Source organism: Alligator mississippiensis, chromosome 2 (assembly GCF_030867095.1).
Source record: "Alligator mississippiensis isolate rAllMis1 chromosome 2, rAllMis1, whole genome shotgun sequence".
Taxonomy (NCBI): domain Eukaryota; kingdom Metazoa; phylum Chordata; order Crocodylia; family Alligatoridae; genus Alligator; species Alligator mississippiensis.
In genome coordinates, this window is record NC_081825.1 from 127,811,448 (window position 1) to 127,831,208 (window position 19,761).

A 19,761-nucleotide genomic window follows, 5' to 3' on the forward strand; every position below is an offset into this window, starting at 1 on the left:
CGGGGGGGGTCAGGAATTCTCCATTTACTTAGCTCCCCAGTGCACAGGAATGTGGGGAGGACAAACAAGTTGTTCCATTCCCTGGAGTGCTACACCTAGTCCTTGGACCAGTGAGTAGGATAGGCAGACTCATGGTCCTGCCTGTCCTTGTCCCATCTGGGAGAAAGCAGAGAGCCTCTCTGTATTCCCCCAGCCCTTGGGATCTTGGCCACTTAGGCCAGGTCCAGACGAGCATGGCCATGCTGTATGTGGCACTATAGACACGTCTGCAGCAGCACATACGTCTGCAGCAGCACATACCACACACTCAAGTGTTCTCCATGCTGCAAGGGAGCAGTGCAGGAGTGGGGGGTTGACCTCTGGATATCCAGGGGTCAAAAAAACCTGTGGGGGAAAAAAAAAACAGCGGCACACGTGGAGGCAGCACGCGCCACTTAGAACTGGAGCCTGGCCGGCCGGAGCCACATTCCAGCTGCCTGCCAGGCTCCAAGTGGCAGGATTACTGCTGCTGCTGCCCCAGGAGGCCCCCAGGATCCCAGGTAAGGCTGCAGGGGCCGAAAGAGTGCTGGCCTCAGCTTTCCCTACCCCACCGGAGATAACCTGCAGCGTGCCAGAGGGCACATGGCACAGACATTCCCTCAAGACAACTAGCGTCGGCACAAGGTGTACCGCTGCTACTTGTCCCTGAGGAACTAAACATCCAAGCTCGTGTGTACACGCCCTTTTCTGCTCTTGTCTCCCTAACCACTTCTCCACGCACCCCAACTAAGGCTTGATTGTCCCTAGTCACTATTAATATCTGATAGTGGACATAAGAGAGTTATCTCATTTCTTTGCTAGGTAGAGGCAGGCAAACTAAGCATGCCAGGGAGAATATAGGCAATGAGTATCAAATCAAGATAAATTATATTGGTTTTTACTTAGCTTATTATAGGATTCACTATTTCACCTCTATTCCCTTATGGTGAGATAAAAAAATCTCAACTCAGTGATTCTCAACCAGTGTGCCATGGCATCCTGGGATTGTGTGAGATCCTCTGAGGTGTGACAGAGGTGTGAGCAGATAAATGAGGTATGAGATAAGCAGATAAGCACAGGACCATGCTTGCTAATCCTCTAGGGCCATGCTTGCCACTGCCCTGTCTCCACTGCAACGAAGCAAGCAATGTATAAATTAGCTTTTGAAATTGGATACCACTCAGTTTGCAAAAATTATGGAGGGGTACCTCAAATCTAATGAAGGGATTCCCAAGTCCAGTGAAAGATGACTCAAGTTTAAAAAGGTTGAGAACCTCTGTCTTAACTCGAGGTTTTACCTACCAGAGTATTGACGGCAAATCAAAGTATTCAGCAAAAGAGTTGAGACTTTTTCTTCATCTCTCGGTTTTATTTTTGAAAGTGAATGTAGCACAGCTTAATGCTGCCAGGTTGGCAGCCCTGAATAGGAAGGGCTCCCCCAGATACAGGACAGTCAGTGGCAATGTAAACTTCCATGTGCCACCTTGATATTATGCCCCAGATATAGTGGAGATCAATCCCATTTAGTCTAACTTTCTTTTCTCGGCACTTCGCCTCTTCGCTGAGATAGCAGATAAGGTGCTAGTTAATGTTTGTGGTTTGAGAGATACAGGCACGTAAGCCCACATTGTCATAGGTACTTAAACACCAAACTCCTATTTATTTTGACAGGAGTTAGTTTAACTCCTGAGTCTATTGGAGGATCTGGGACCCAGTGACCAAACCAAGATCACCGGCTCATTATTACAGAGACTACCAATAAGCAACCACTGGTATGTGTACACCATGGTGGCAGCACATCCCTCTGGGGCATTTCCAAATGTGCCCTCTGCTTCAGACCCAAAGCTAGGCCAGTGAAAAATCTTTGGGATATCACCCTGCCAACACTCATGAGCAATATTGGAGGGAATTGCAGTTCCCTCAGAGCTGTCCAACTGGCAGCCTGCAGACCACATGTGGTCAAGGAAGGGTTACTATGCAGCCCACCGGCCTCTGCATGCCAACCACTCCACCCTCCGCAATTGGGACAGCAGGGGCCAAGATCTCCAAGCTCCCGCTACCTCCTCCAGCTTTTGGTTCCCACCCCCAGGTCTTCTGGGGCAGTGCAGCAGGAACAGACCTGGCTGTACATGCAGCAAGGGAGTGGGATGGGTTGTGAGCGTTGCGTGCTGCACAAATGAAGGAATCAGGCTTCCTGTGCTGCAAGTGAGTTGCCTACACAACATGTGCAGCTGGGAGCAGGGTAGTAATGCTTCATGTGGCAGGATAGGGACTGGGAGCCATGCTGCCCCCACTGCAGGGTGGGCTGCTCAGTGGCACCTGAAGGGTATGTGAATGCAGTAATCAGGAGCTGGGCTGTGCTCAGAGTGAGGAGGCAAGTCCTAGGGGGACTTCCCACAGCATACAGCCCATACTACATGTAGTCCCTAGCTGCCCAGAATTTGTACAGCCTCGAGTTACATTATCACATTAATCCCTGTGCTCAACCACTGGCTGTGATGAAACCTAAATATCCCAACCCTAGCCAGACAGTTAGAATCTGTGAGAACTAATGAATAAAAGGTCCAGCCTAAAATAAAAAAATAAATTATTTTTTTTTGTCTTCAGATTCTGGGCAGCTAGTGCTTCTGAAGCACACAACCTTAGATAATATCTTACATGTTAGCTAGTGAGTCAAGAAAACCTGATTTAACCCACCACTTTGTGGGTGGTGTGTGTTCCTCTCTATTTGAGTATCCACAGCAAATATGAATCTGCCACATTTGTTACCAGGGCTCCACAGCAGAAAGAAATCTGTTTGCAAATGTGTATTGCAACTACTAGGATCACAAGGCATAGAGGTTCCTCCTTTAGCTTTGTAATTCAGTTTCCCAAAAACAACCAAATAGTTGTTTGATTGATTATTGATGCCAAGAGAAATGTACATGCCTTTTGTTTATTTTAAAGGTTTGGCCCATTTCATGGGGACAAATCCTGGGCCCAGAATAGAGCGATAGACTAGGGTTCTCCATATGATCTCAGCTTCTCTGAGAGGCAACCTTATATAAAGAATTCACTGTCAAACTGAACAAGGATCTTACAAGCCTCCAGTGATTACATACAGCATTAAGAAAACTACCTACCTCATTGCTCATTCTACATTTTATAGGAAAATGAAAGCTGGCTCCAAGGGCATGTTTTATCATGTCACATTCTATACCTGTTCTGTTTTACTTGCCCTTAATTGTGTAGGTGTAAAATTACAAACATTATATTTTCCCACAAAGCACCAGAGGCCCTGGTAGTCTGCTTCTTCCAGTTAAAAAAATAAATTCCATAACATCACCGGTTCTTCCACCCACCCTCCTATTTGCTGCAGATTTGGTAAACTGTTTTCTCTTCAGCAATTTTTGTAAGGCTATAAACAACAATATTTGCCACAGTTGGTTTATTATCCAACCTGTTTGTTTGCTGATTCTAGGCTTATTGTATGAAAGGATTTTTTTTAATGGCAGAAGGAAAGAATGATTCAGCAGCCCTCCAGTGTTCATTTCTGAGTATGCATTTTACTCAGACCTCATAGGGCTGCAGAATTCAGTGTGTGGAAGTGAACAGAAAGAATAGGCCTTTTTTCAGTAGAGAGCTTGATTCAGTCAGTTACAGCAATTTATCAGCAGAAACAGAAAAGAGAGATACTAATCATCCTGAAGTGTCAGTATCTTTGGTTTCTTGCTGTATAAATGACATCAGAACTATGGAATTATGGCTTTGTTAAAACAGGGAAACATCTGCTGGGAGTCTAGGTCTTTACTAAATGGGTCCTGTGATTACTTATGGAAATGTGACTCAGCACTCCTGACTCAGCATTCCTGCACCTAATGAGGCAAACAGAGTACTGATGGTTTACTACAGACTTAGGATAGACAGCACGGCACAGTTCCAGTTCCACCCCACACTGATTTTCATGATTTGGATTTTCAAAGGGATCTCCATATAGTAACAGACTTAGCCTCAGAATCAAGCCTGGCTCCTTTTTTTCTTAAAAATTACTGTCTGTAATTGAAAGAAATGCGCGGCATACCTATAAATAAACAAGAAAAGATCATTAAAATGATTGATACAGTGGGGACCAGCAGGAGGAGGAAAGAAAAGAAACAGTAACAGGAAGGAGGAATATCACTTGCTTTTCTATAGTTATAGCAAGAAAATTTGCAGAAAAAGGATGTGAAATATTTCTAACTAATCCAGTTTTCTAAGACTAGGTGGTGCTCACAGCTGCACTACTTCCAGTGGTTAGGTTAGATAGACAGTAGTATTTTGAATGGCAGGATGTGAACTCAACAGGTTCAGGAGACTCGGTTTAATATGTATAAATACCAACATTTAAGTGCTTATTCAAGCAATTTGAACTTACCAGGCCAAACTGTGTACTCAGTTTGGACACCTGTAGTTGCTTCAGAAGGGAAAGCTGAAGCTCTGGACTGGGCAGCAGTTGTTCACAGTATATATTACATGTGCAGGAGCCTGTAGTGATACAAGTGTCATAAAATGAGGCCAACTTTAATCCTGCTTCATCCAAGGACACAGGGTGATTTAGCTCACTTGTATCACTACAGGCACATTCAGACACAATATACCAGCTGCTACACACTCCCAAGCAGCAGCTCACATTCCCTACTGAAGCAGGTACAAAAGTATATTTGTCTTCAGGCACACTAGTCAGTCCAGAGTGACCCCATTAACATAAAAGTTGCTGCTGGATATTCATAGAGGTAATGTAGTGTTTGGCTACATGTTATGTTTATATCAGCATAACCGTCATTAGTTTTGTACACTGAAGTAATTTACACTATATCCAGAGCAAACAAACATGCGGCTATTTTAGAGTGCATGCATACTGCAGTAATCTTACTCTTGATTTCTCTGTGGCTACATATAAATTTTACTGGTGTAGGGCTGCATCTCATGGCTAGGGACAGAGATTACACATAAACCCTGTATAAGTGATTGGAAACCAGTCCAAACCTGTAACAGAACGGAAGTTCAGTGCACATAGACCTGTTTCAAAATGTCCGAAACTGGTTTAAGAGAGACCTGGATGCATATAGTATCAAATTTAATCAATTTAGGTTAGACCAGTGTATTAAACATCAGTATCGGATTCCCTCCTGACTTAACTTAGGTCACCGTCCTCCAGCATCCCAGGATGCCATGTTGCACCCCACTAGCACCACCTCCCCCCCGCAGAAAGGCAGCTTGAAACTTGGCTCGTGCACCCTGCTCCAGCCCAATGCCTAGCTGACGTCAGCCAGACCACACAGCCATTCTGCCAAGATGTCCAGCCAGCAGACCAGGCAGGAGCTGGCAGTAGGGCAGACCCCATGTTCCTCCCCGCACCCGCTCCTGCTTGATCTGCTGACTGGACCCCGGCTTGGCAGAGGGGGCGTCTGCCTTGTTCTTCTCCCCTGATCCTGCCTGCCTGGTTCAGCAACAGCCTGACTGGTGGGAAAACGCCCCTGAGATATGGGGCTCTCCCCAAATGGGCAGACCCCAGCTCAGCACCAGGATGAGGGACTCTTCTCTCCCCCCCTGCAAAGCAGAGACTGGTAGGTGGTGCGGCTGAGTAGCTGCCCTGCACCTGGGGGGAATCACTCTGGACACAGGGGTTCCCACTGCTGGCCAGACCTGAGCCAGGGCAGGAGAAACCCCCTGAGGTATGGGGTTGCCCTCACGTGGGCAGACCCCAGCTCAGGGGTCCCAGCACTGGGATGGGTGTTGGGGACAGCAGGGGTTGAGGGGCATGTGTCAGGCAGCCAGTCAGGGTTGGCCCCCGCTCTGCTGGGTTCAGCAATGGACAGCAGGCTGGAAGGCAGGCTCTAGCACCCACCACCTTCTGGCCTCACCAGTGCAGGCTTCTGCCTTCCTTGGCCAAGCAAAGTCTGAACATGAGTTACATTTGTTATTAGTCCAGTCTATGCAACTTAGAGAAGCCTGCGAAGATTGGATTGATTCCACCTTGGGCTTTCTGAATGTCTGTACTTAGCCCGTGTGTCTGCTCTTTGTGAGACCTGTGTAAAAGCAAGTTACAGACGTAAAAATGGAATATGTCTGGGTCCTTAGAACACTTTATTTATTAGAGTCCCCGAAAACACACATCATGAGAACAGAATCTCCCTTGAGATGTTTGGGCCAGAAACAGTCAAAAAATCGTCTGTCTTGGAAGGCTTCCATTATTTGCTACTTTTAATCAAACAAGACTTGTATGGAAATACCAGATGGCAGACACAGGTCAGAGAAACTTTTCAAACTAACACTTTATATTTGAATTTTGAATGAAGATTCAGCAGAAGCTGCAGCCTGGATTTTCAGATGTGATTAAGTGATTCAGCTGCCTCAATAGTTTTGGTACACAAACTGAAATGACTGAATTGGGCCTCATTTTCAGAGAGAACTGGGCATCTGACCTCTGAAGACTGAGCCCATTTAAAGGGTTCTAGTTAGATGACCAAATAAATGAAGAATCCCAAATCATTTGACTTTTTGAAAATCTTGGCCTCTATTCATATCATGTGTTGCTTAATGATGATAGTTAGTCTTGTTACAGTCCCACTGGCACTTATCTTCATAAATCCTGTTTGTTTCAAAGGGAAACCTAACTATACAGTCTCCCTTAAAAGGTTTTCTTCAGTGGTCTTTGTGTAATCATCTTCGGATCACTTTCAAAACGCACCCTTGTATAAGAAGGGGTTTGCTCAAGCTTCATGTTTTTAATACAAATACTCTGAAGTCATGCACAAGTCACTAATTTCCTAATGGCTACAAATAAATAACTTTTGCAAATTTCTTAATATAGTCTTTTCTGTTCACATTTAAATTGACACTGAGTACCACAGATGATTGAATGCAGTGGGAAAATTCTTTAACCCAGAGTAATTCCATTAAGTATAATACAGGTCTCATCTCTATCTAGCACCACTATCCAGTACATGTAAAGGAGAAGAGGAGTCATATAAAGAACATTTTTACTGTATTTGTTAAGACCTCTGTGCCAAGATCCCATAATAAAAGATATGTGTCTTCTTTAGCTGAAATTTTCAAACTTGAGGGTCAAAATTTGGTAGCCTAAATGCACATTTAAGCACCTAAATGAAAGATGCTGAGCATTTACACCTCTTATTAATTTTGAATGGAACTGGGACTGCTCAGTAGCTCTAGAAATTAGGCTGCTTTTATTTGTAGGCCTGAAATGGGGATTTAGAGGCCTAACATTAAAAACACAGGATTTATAAATGTTGGTTTGAATCTGTACATCAGAACCTCAAGGACAATATTACAGTTGGATTTTACTTATAATGAATATATGGTTCCATGAACATGGTTGTCTGCTGTCTATTTAAATTTCACTGTCTTGTAGTCAGTGGCACCAAAAAAATGGACATTCACATGCTCTATAAGCAAACGGATTGTTAAAATACATGATGCTTATGACAGACTTTCACAAACTACCTTACGCACAAAAAATGCCTCTGAGCAAAGCACTAGAATTTTCAAATAGCAGTTGCCCATGTCAGAATTTGGATCCTGTATTGATTTTAAACACACCAACACAGCAGAGACTGCTTGATCCTGAGGTTTTGGTTTTGGGACAATCTAGATCTAGAATAAAGTACGGGTTCTAAACCAACTTACAGTTCACAGGTATTGAGATCTTAAGGTTTATTCTGTGTTTCAAATTACTACCACCTAAATAACCTCCCACAATATTGGAGGGAGAGAAACCTTGCAGAATACAAGAATTACAAAATAATTGGATTCATTTCTGATTTTTCCCTCTTTCTTACAGGAGATACAATATTCATTATTCTTAGAAAACAGAAGCTCATCTTCCTACACTGGTACCACCATATTACCGTGCTGCTTTATTCTTGGTACTCTTATAAGGACATGGTGGCTGGCGGTGGCTGGTTCATGACAATGAACTATGGCGTGCACGCAGTCATGTACTCTTACTACGCCTTGCGGGCTGCTGGCTTCAGAGTTTCACGCAAGATTGCCATGTTCATCACCTTATCGCAGATCACTCAGATGTTGATTGGCTGTGTAGTTAATTACCTGGTCTTCTCCTGGATGCAACAGGGCCAGTGTCATTCCCATGTTCAGAACATCATCTGGTCTTCTCTCATGTACCTCAGCTATTTTGTGCTATTCTGCCATTTCTTCTTTGAGGCCTACATCGGCAAAACCAGAAAAGCAAGGAAGGCTGACTAGTGATAGAAACAAGATGGAAGCCATAGCTCAGGGTCATCAAGAAAAACAAAAGTAAAAAAAAAGAAAATGGCACAAGGAAACACATGTACGGTGCAGCTAAAACTCAGCAGCTTAGGGAAAGTTAGCTTGGTTTAACCCAGTAAGTTCATGATCCTATCATGGTGAGGACTCACTGAATTTTACCCCTTCTCAAAGGACTGCTGATGAAAGACATCTTCTTTCTTGTACCTGTCTGCTCTCAAAAAAAAAGAAAAAGAAAAAATAAATAGAAGCAAGGGAGAATAACATTGTGAAAAACACATATTAAATAAGCATTGTGTTTCCCAAGGATGGATGAGGAGACTTTTATTAAAAACAAGTTATTTCTATATCCTTTCTAATCTTTTTCAGTATTAAACTTGAACAAAACAAAGCAGAGAGGAGACAAATGGGTTTTGTCTATGATACCAGTAATGTTGCAAAATTAATAACTTTTTACTAAGGGGTTGGCATCTTTAGCCAAAATGTGAAAATTGAAAGGATATATTGAATGTCTGTTATGGAAAGTGGGTGAATGCTATTGAAGCAGCGAATGGAAATGCTGAGAGTATGATTTCTCCACTGTGTACTGTGCAGGACATGCAGATCTGGTACACAAAAATCAACCCTTTCAGCAGGCAGGGAGAAGCAGTACTTTTACAAGATTTCAATATCATGAGATGCACTGCTGCAGTACTCAGTGCATTTTTCAAGTGCATTTTTGATCAAGGGAAAGTAATTTCCACAGCAGAATTAGACCTAGAGGGTTAAATCAATCAAGCTTTGTTAAATGACCTGAGGTTAATAACAGAAATGTACAGGGCCTAGAAAAAAGAGAACTCCCTAATATGCTTTTTAAAATTATCTGAAATTATGCAGTAGTAGAACTGTGAGTGAAGTAAATTAGAAAAAATCAGAAAACCCAAACAATTAGGGAGAGCTGAAATCTCTATATAAATTACACAGCGCATATGTCATATTTCTGTGAATTTCAGAAAGAATATCTGCAATCATCATAGTGTTCTGCAGGACTGTATGTGACATTGGGTAACACTGTGCTTCTGCATTTGCTTTATGAGCAGTGCAAAGATGTTTAAAGTGCCCTCCTCTGGTCATGTGGAGATACTACAACAAAAACATACTTGGAATTTGGGGATTTTTTAGATTTGTATAGAAAAATCAGTCTAAATGGCATAATTTTGCTGCAACAGCTTAACTCTAATGTCCAGAGAGAATTATCCTTAATTAAAGAGATCTGTAGAATCTGTACTGTAGCATCCTACTGACCACTTCAGAAGATATCTGATTCTCAAGTTAGCTACAGTTATGAGAAACAAGATATTTCACTCTGAACCTCAGAGAGTTAGTTGATAAGAGCCATACACTTTCAGAGAAAAATAGATTGCATTATCTGTAATATTTCAGTCTTTACAAAGCCAAATAAAATGTGTAAAAGTTCCTTGTATTTCAAAGAAGCAAGTATGTAAACTTGATGTTAAATGTGTTAAATGTAGTATTCTAAATTGTATCAGTTAGATAGTTTAACTAAGCAATTAGAAGACCTAGATCAACAGAATAGGGGCTGCTGTTCTGCATAGAATATACACACAACCTATAACTACACCCATATACACGTTATGTGATTTGTCAACAAGATAAAAACAAAAGCCCAGTGGCAGAGAATCACATTTTCTGGCTTACGCAAAAGATTGTCATTATCTTTCTTGCTTTAATTTGAGATTGTGCAGTATGAAGGGGGTTTCTTATTATTATTTTAGCTTTAATTGTGCTGTCATTCATGAAACGGAGCTGCTTGAGTATCCTGTTAGAGATGACAAGGGCTTTCCATGTCTAATCATATACAGAAGAAAAAAAAAAATAAAGTTACATTCCACATTAACATGAATGGTCTCAAAAAGAATCAGAAAGCCCTTGTGGGCTAAATCACAACTGTAACAGGCAGAAAAACATTTGGGTTCTTTAAGTTATTGATGTTCTGGCATTATTTTATGACACAAAAAACAAACAGCAAAATGTAATATTAAATTATAGAACTACTATGTAAATGGAAATATTAGACAAACCCCCAGTTAAATGTGTGACCCATTTATTTTACAGCTTTGGGAGCAGATAAGTATAATGTGCAATAAGTCTCTTTTTCCTGCTTAATTTTGCCCTGTTTAAAGGCAGCAATAACTGAAGTAAACTAATTAAAAATGGAGAAGGAAAAATTACAGTTGAATAAAATCAGAACAAAAGCATCAGGAAATAGCCCACCATTGTGCCATTGCCAGTTCTGTGTCTCTTTCTGCAGGGACTGAAATGAACAAAAAGGAGATGAAAGTGATCCACACTTGTCTTGAAATTAGGAGCGAACATTGGCCTCACAGATATCAATGGGAGGTTTGCCATTGACTTGAATGGGGCAGGATTTCACCCTATATCTGCTCAGTGGGGAAAACAGTATTCATTTTCAGTTATTTGAAGTTTTATGTTTAGTATTTAAATACCCAACAGATATTACAAATAACCTTGGATTCCCATAGGTAGATAACGATTGTTAGCCTGAGCTCGAGGATGCAACTTAAGGATGAAACATTAGATTTTTTAACAAGCATTTCTGTGCAGTATTTCCAAACAACTTACAGTATTTTACATATCATGTTTTTATTTGTCAAGATAGAAACAAATTAATACAGCACTTAAATATGTAGGGCCAGATTGCAGTACTCCTATACTAGATGAAATCCTGGGAGCTTTGGCTTTGACTTCTATGGAACCAGAATTCCACCATTGAATAGTACCTTGCTCCTCTAGGAAATTCCCACTGAGTTCTACCATTTGCATGGAAAATTATTCTAAATGCAGTAATTTTCCTGCAACAGCTTAACTTAGGAGTTCTGTTCACCTATGGAGGTCAATGGGAATACTTGAACAGTATGTCTTCACATAAGTCAGTTGGTCTACTCAGATAAAAAAAATTGTGTGAATAAGGGATTGAAAAATTAGAAACATGAGATTTTTGGTAGCAAATCAGAGAAAATGGACTATAATACTGAAATGAAAACTGCAGTTTACTTTTTCAGCTGGCACACCAGAGACTTATTTATTTCTGTCCTATTATACTGCTGTAGTAGACTGTAGGATTTTACTGGTGACGTTTTTACTATAATTGATTCTGATAAATGAATTTAAAGGAATAAAATCACCCATGTTACATTTTTTTTAATAAATATGCATACATTATATTCAGAGACCCCCCCCCCCCCACCAACTATACAGCATCAAAGTTAAACATATTGAGATCAGGTTAGTCCGGGCACGTAAAGCCACCTTATTTCAGGTACTTAAAATTTAAGTCAGGCCCTAAAATGCCATTAGCTTTATAAATACATGCGAGTTTTCTTTGTCTCTGTAGTTTCAGAATTTGGAGTGCATATGTCGTCTTCTTTTGTTCACTGCCATGAAGGCCAGAAACTTACTTTAAAAAAGTATGGAGAAATTCTGCTGTGTTCATGTGAGTTACAGAGTTCAGACTTTAAGAAAAACACCAAATACTATGGGACCTGCAATAAAATCACAAGAGATGATAAAATTGTTTATTGGATTAATTTGGCTTATTAAAGTCAAGGAAGTTACAGTTTACTGGGGCAATATTTTGCATGTACATATCCTCAAAACAAGCTAGTGTGTAAACTTATAGTGCATTTAACTACTCTACAGCAACTGCCAGTGTGTGAATACACCCTGTAAATATAAGACAGCTTCCCCCTCCATGAAAGTGGGGTAAACCAGTTTATATTTGCTGTGGATTAAGAGTGTGTACACAGGCATTTGCCATAAAGTAGGTACTGCTTGCTAAGTTCACTACCTTGCTTTATTCATAACAACATAGCAATAGCATAGCATAGCATACCCATAGCCTGCCTCACACAGGTATGAATCCAGGATAATTTTGCTGCAGTGATTTCAATTCATACTCATGCAGCTAAGAGCAAAGTTCTGGCTCAACATCTGTACTGCTTAGTGAATATTTAAAGAAAAGATTTTCACTTGGTTAATAAAATGTCAAAAAGTAGGGTAATTCTGAAGGCTCATAAGTTTTGCCTTTGGAGAAATAACCCATTCTTACCAACATTCATAAACCACAGTCACAAATGATATGTGTCTGATTTCCCTCGGTGCACGTAAGAGTGACTGGATGCAAAGAAGGATCACTCACATGCTGCCTACCAGTAAAATGTCACAGTGAGCTAACAAAGTATAGAGGTTACGTGATAAAGACACAACTATGCAAATGAAATAGAGTCAACGAGTAAACACCGTAGAAGAATCATATTATTACACATCACAGTAAAAACAAGGGAAATTATCTCATTTTCCAGGAGTTAGTATTATCTGGTAAAACCTGTTTACATGGCAATAAGCTTTTACATCTAGCATCCTAACTTTAAAAAGTTGAATTTTTAAATTTGAACCTTTCCAGATAGACATCTAATAAGGGGAGGTTGTATCTTACAATTGCCACTATCATGGCTAGTGAAATCATGCTTCCATCCTTTGGTTGTACAGTTAATCATGCAGCTGTTTCCCTGATTGTAATCAAGTGTATGACAGTTTCAGAATTGTTCTGTGATTATATTTATATAGAAATAGTTTGACAGATTGTGACCTTGAAGACTTGGTTTCAGTATGCTCCTTCACTCTCATAAAGTAAACTCTTAAAGAACATGTTGAGTTTGAGTTAGTAAATACAGCAGTGAGCCAAATTTATCCGGTATTCAGGTAACTGGATTTATGTAACAGACTACATACCTAAATGATGACGATGATGAAAAAAATCAGCCTCTGTGAGCAAGTGCCAGATACAGTATGTTAGTGCAATATAATATATCAAAATGAATCAGTTTTTTGTTTTCTATCCTGTATTTCACACCCAGTTATAAAAGTATATGTTTACATGAACATTTAAATAAGTATGGTTCATGTTCATTATTAATAAGATAGCTCTGATGGAGGAAATGTTTTTAATGGATGATGAACCCTCTCTTTAGCATAATCTGTACCTCAGACGTTCAGGGCCTGATCCAGTGCCTACTGCAGTCAGTAGAAACCAGTTCATTGACTTCACTGGCTTTCATTCAGGCCATTAGAGTCTACTGCTGCAAGGTAATGAAAGACCTAAATTCTGTTGTATTCATTGTGCAATGAACTTGCTTTATACTTCCCAGGCCCTGAAAATAGTCCTTAGCCATGTTACCCTGATACACATCCGTGCAATCTTTGAAAGGGAATAAATTACGAGAAGAAATCTTCAATATTTTTCTATACTTTAAATTCAATTAATGTACATAAAAACAACATATATTACAAGGCTGTAATCCTGTAGCCATTCCCGTGCCCATCCAGGACTCCACTGGTCAAGGAAGGCACAGACACTGAGGTTTCTGCCCATATGGGACCAACTGCAGGATCAGTTCCTTGTTAGTCACGTTTTTTCTATGGGAGCCAAAACCATGTGTAGGATTCAAGAAAACCAGCTACCCAAACTAGATTAGATCAGCTTTGGAGACCTTTCCTGGAACATCAATCTAGCTCAATGGAATGCTGCTTTTTCCTAGTAGGCGATGTGATTTAGAAACTCCTTCCTATTGGATATGAAACAGCATTCCCCTGACATGATAGCATTCCTGAAAAGTCTCGCTTTTTCCTAGTCTTGGACGGTTTCAAATTAGTCCATCTGCTGAAAAACACAGCACTGACTGACTCACCACATGCTTTAGGCTTCTTGGAGTCTTAAAGTTCAAGTTAGATTTCTATTCAGATAAAATTAAATATGTGTACAATAACTAGGAGAGACTAGAATGAGATATATCTTTATTTTACCATTTTAAAATGGCTATTTCACTACATAAAAGGAACTTTTTATTTTTATTTTTTTTGGTATATTGATATTGAAAATAAAATTTTAACTTTTGGTTCAAAATAAACACATTTCTGTGGGGTTTTTTTTCCTTTATACACATAAGTATCTCTTAGGTGTAATAATTTGCTATATCATGTGTGGTTTTGAGGAGATAAAGGCAATTCTCTGCCCATCAGACTGTAATATTCCTACTGTATATCTCACCTCATACCACACTTCTACCATCATTTTATATATCTATTCATGAACGCATACAGGACCACTGTGTCTCTATTCATGTATGTGCAGGTATGTGTTTGTGTGATCTTTTTCAATGTATTAATAAATTTAATTATTTTCTAGTTAGGACCCTTTTTTGAAGTTATTATCTTTTTATTGGAACTTTAGAAAAACTGTTACTGTGTTCAGGTTGCACTGACTGACAAGAGGAGTGGGGAGGGATGCCTGGACACAGCCATCAGTCACTTGAGGAACTCAAGAGACCTTTGCTATCAAATAGTCACAGTGGCTTCTCCATAGCATTTCTTTAGCCATCAATTTACACAACTGTGTTTACAATTTCATGATTTTCCCTACAGCTTCCCAGGTTCCTGTAGGCCATTCTCCATGTTATTCCTTTTACCTTTACACGTTCCTTTTCTTCAGACTGGAACTGCTAGCCCACCAGACCAAAGCTGCTGTTCCTCACAGCAGCTACATTTGAAACTACATTTCCCATTTTAACTGTTCCTACTACATTTCCCATTTTAACTGTTCCTTTGAACCAAATATCAAATGAAGTGTTTTATGTATGCCTCTACACTTGCAGTCTACAGTACATAAATAAACACCAGTACCAAACTTGCTTTATTCTTCCTATAACAAGAAAGTATTACTTTATTGGAGTAGAATCATACTGGGCTCTTGTATAGTGGTTCTCATCCCCAAACATCAAAACACTTTACATAGGAAGATAAGTATTATCACCCCCATGTCACAGAAGGGGAACATGGCACAGAGCAGTGAAATGACTTGTCTGTGACAGGCAGGAACAGAGCCCAGAACATGTTCTCTGATTCTGACAGTGTTTGGGGGTTATGTATGGTCTGTCAAGATGCAGTCTGTGATGCCACGTCCCTAATGAGCTTGCTACTCCAAGAAGGAGACCACAGGCCTCAATTCTTATGATCAAAAACTCAGCCAGGTTTATTGTCCACAAACAAGCCTAGACACTAGCACCTGTGACCAACTGATAAACAGTGCTAGCCAGGTCATTTCCAGGCATAGTACAGCCATGAACATAATAACCCTTAACCCGAGGACAAAATATTCAGGGTTCCCAGGCCCCTTTTTTTTTTTACACCACTCAAAACAACCTTGTGTTTATAATAGGGGTGGGCAATTATTTTAGCTGGAGAGCCACTTAATGCATTTGGTGAGCTGTTGAGGACTGCACACATAAAATTAATGACGAAGATATCATTTTCACAAATTACAGATAAAGAACAAATCATATGCAAAAAATCACACTTCTACTTTAAAATATTTTAATTTTATTTCAAAAAATAAATTTTGACCTGATTTGTTTTGGGGGGTTTTTGAGTAGTGCGTATACAGGCAATTGCATAATAGCTCAAAACAAAGTCTTATTCTTGTGCATTGAAGATTAGGTTAAAGAAAAACAAAGAAATTCAGTGGGAAGAATGAAGCTTGTGATTTGTATTAACCAGAGAATCAGAGGGCATTTATACATATACATTTGCCTGCTCTGACGTGCCGGATATCCAGCGCGTTGAAGCAGACTCAATTAATCAAGTCTGCTCCGCATGTGAGCTGACGCGCCCGGCATTGTGTTGCATGTATAAATGGCAAAATGTGCACCAGTGCTGAGAAGATGGCAGTGTGCTTTTGAACTCACACACCTTCAATGTGTTTTAGTTCAAAGCACACCACTGCCATTTTCTCAGTGCTGATGGGCATTACACTGTTTATACAAATGCTGTGCCTGATGCTACAACACAAATAAGTGTACAAATGCCCCAGATCAGGCACATTTCCATTGTTGCAATGCAGACCACTGCTGCAAAGTGGTCATCAGTCAAAAATCTATGTTTTGATTTACTCAATTTCACCATAGAAAATGTTTGCTCACATGTATGTTGAGTCAAACAGCGCAAGTATCTTCTGAGCCGTGATCTTTGGAAAGTTCTATTCATTGAGAGAGGTGTAAAACCTAGGAAGCAGCACTGATTTAAATTGCTCCACAAGCAATGCATTACATTGCAGGTCAATAAACTCTTAGTTGGAGGTCACATGGAGCATTGTCAACATCAGATGTGGAAGGTGAGGAGACCAAAAACAGTTCATTTTCTATCGTTCAAAAAATCCTTTAATTGGTGAGAAAATTCAGTATGCAAGTTGCGCAGTGATGATGTGTATTTTTTCACATTTTGATCACAAACACTAGTCTACTGCAACATAGGAAAATGGGTGAGCTCTTTATTTCCTATCTGATGGAAGAAAAGGAGTAACTTCCAAAGTGAAAAGAGAGAGAGAGCCACAGAGACAGAGAGAGACAGAGAGAGAAGAATGTGATCAGGAAAAATCAGCATGAATTCAGCAAAGGCAAGTCATACCTGACCAATCTGATTGCCTTCTATAAGATGACTGGCTCTGTAGATGTGAGGAAAGCAGTGGATATGATATATCTTGATGTTAGTAAAGCTTTTGATACAGTCTCCCACAGCATTCTTGCAAGCAAGATAAGGAAGTATGGGTTAGACAAATGGACTGTAAGGCAGATAGAAAGCTGGCTGGATCATCGGGCTCAACAGGTAGCGATCAACAGCTTGAGGTCTAGTTGGCAGCCGGTATCAAGTCGAGTGTCTCAGGGGACAGTCCTGGGGCCATTTTTGTTTAATATTTTCATTAACAATCTAGAAGGTGGGATGGATTATACCCTAAGCAAGTTCATGGATGACACCAACCTAGAAGGAGTAATGGGTACACTGGAGGGCAGGGCTAGGATTCAGAGTGACCTCAAAAAATTACAGGACTGGATCAAAAGAAATCTCATGAAGTTCAATAAGGACAAATGCAAAGTCCTGCCCTTAGGATACAACAAATCCTGTGCACTGCTACAGGCTTGGGACCAACTGGCTAAGCAACAGGTCTGCAGAAAAGGGCCTGAGGGTTACAGTGGACAATAAGCTGAATACGAGTCAACAGTGTGTCCTTGTTGCCAAGGCCAACAGCGTACTGGACTGCATTAGTAGGAATGTTGCCAGAAGATCAAGGGAAATAATTATTCCCCTCTATTCTGTATTAGCAAGGCCACATCTGGAGTACTGTGTTCAGTGTTGGGTCCCCTGCTACAGAAAGGATGTGAGCAAGCTGGAGAGAGCCCAGCAGAGGGTGACAAACATGGTTTGGGGGCTGAGGCACATGATTTCTGAGGAGAGGGTGAGAGAACTGGATTTATTTAGTTTGCAGAAGAGAAGACTGAGCGGGGATTTGATAGCATCCTTTAACTACCTGAAGGGGGGTTCCAAAGAGGATGGAGCTAGACCATTCTCAGTGGTGACAGATGACAGAAAAAGGAACAATGGTCTCAAGTTGAAGCAAGGAAAGTTTAGGTTGTATATTAGGAAAAGCATTCTCACTAGTAGGGTAGTGAAGCACTGGAAAGCATCACCTAGAGAGATAGTGGAATCTCCATCCTTGGAGGTTTTCAAGGCCTGGCTCGACAAAGGCCTGGCTGGATTGATCTAGCTGGGGGTGGTCTTGCTTTGAGCAGGAGGTTGGATTAGATGACCTTCTGAGGTCCCTTCCAACCCTAATTTTCTATGATTCACTAGAAATGACTTGACACTAAAATGCAATTCATGAGCAAGAAGCCCCTTCCCTTAGTCTGAAATTCAATCTGTTCATGTGGCCAATGATATCAACAGCAAATGCAAAATCAGAGAGCCAATCCACATCATTCAGTTGTGGGAAATCTTAATAATTTTTTTTCATGTTCAGAAAGAAGCCAATCTCAGCTGTCAATTCCCACACAGTTTTCAAAATGTTACCCAAACTAGGCCATCTTATGTTGGTATGATACAGAACATCTGTGTGAACAGATTCAGATTCCTCAAGCAGAATTACAAATTGCCTGTGGTTTAATCCTCTCACTCAAATGTAGTTGACCACTTGCATAACTGTGTCCAATACAGTACTTAGTTTTAGACCACTTGGGGACCTCTTGATGAATAATGCAATGTAGAAAAATAATTTTCTGTTTTGGATTTGTTTCTTTGACTTGGTCTTGAATTCTTTTCAGCAATCCAGCATGTTTGCCTCTCAGATTTGGGCTTCCATCGGTGGTCACATTAGCCGATTTTTTCTATTCCACTCCTAATTTTGACACACTTTGATTTACTGCCTCCAAAATAAGAGAAATGTTTTGCCTGCCTTTTCAACTGCAGGTCCAGTTTCTCAGAGATACCTTCAGCATGCCTTATAATAGTTCACACTGACAAGCAAATGTTCTCGAACTGTTTTTTCTTGTATGGGCACAAAATTGCAGCAGAGTCAACCATACATTCTTTTGTAAATTCTCTTTCAGACAATGGTTTACTGTTCTTGGTGATTTTGTGTGCAATCAAGTAGCTTGTTCTCATAATTTCATTCTGTGCCACTGAAAGTTTCTTGAAAAAAACTGCTTTTTCTGCATTTGAGCAACCATCTCCACAGCTTTCTTTGCTTTTTCTTTGGCAGACAAGTTCTTATATATGGATTCATGCTTTCTCTTAAATCCTAGTTCAAATTGTATTTCTTGAACACTGCCACACTTCTTTGAAAGTTAAGCACACAGCTTTTCCATTTACATTGGTAAAAAAAAAAATTGGAAGTCCATTCTTTGTTAAATATTCGGCATTCAGTGTCTACCTTCCACTTCTTTGATGAGATCATTTTCAACTTGGGCTCTGGACATCCAAGGAAACCTCCCTGCGAGTGCCCTCGGCATCACCATGGACATGAACAACTGGTGCCTCCCGTGACTGGGGGGGGCACCATGGCAGTGAGAGGCAGCAGCAGGGAAGGGGGAGTTGCAGGCAGCGAGTGGGGACCTCCTACAGCTACCGGCAGCCACATCGGCAGGGAGGGGGGGTGACAACCACCCACAGAAGCTGGCAACAGCTTTGGCAGCAGCCAATCTCGGGGGGGGGGGGGGCATGTACCCTTTTTTGCCCCCCCCATTCGTTGCCTATGACCATGAGTTTCCGAGCCACAGGTAGGTGGGGCACCTCTGGCCCAACCCAAACGGGCACTGGGACCCAAGCACAGCTCACCCAGGGCCTGCTGCAATGAGCTGGATGGGCAGGTAGGCAGGCAGGTAGAGCTACTTCCACCCAGCATCCCCTGCAGCACCAGTAGAGGCCAGCACTGGAGCCACTAGGGCCCAAGTTCAGCTTGCCCAGGTCCTGTCCACATGGTGCTGGCTAGGCGGGTGAGTAGGCAGGGCAGCTTCTGCCGAGCATCCCCCACAGTGCCAGCAGAGTCCAGATTGGCAGGCTGGGTATGACCCG

At 41.1% G+C, this 19,761-nt stretch overlaps 1 protein-coding gene across 3 annotated transcripts in view; it reads left to right on the forward strand.

Moving 5' to 3' along the window:
* The window catches only part of ELOVL6 (ELOVL fatty acid elongase 6), a 134,082-nt gene extending 119,532 nt beyond the window's left edge, over positions 1 to 14,550 (forward strand). For all 3 annotated transcript variants that reach the window (XM_019500123.2, XM_006264078.4, XM_014598206.3), the window contains one exon: positions 7,841 to 14,550. In XM_019500123.2, coding sequence (XP_019355668.1) covers positions 7,841 to 8,265 — 425 coding nt within the window. In that variant the 3' untranslated portion in view covers positions 8,266 to 14,550. The remainder of the gene's footprint in view (positions 1 to 7,840) is intronic.
* The last annotated feature ends 5,211 nt before the right edge of the window (positions 14,551 to 19,761 follow it).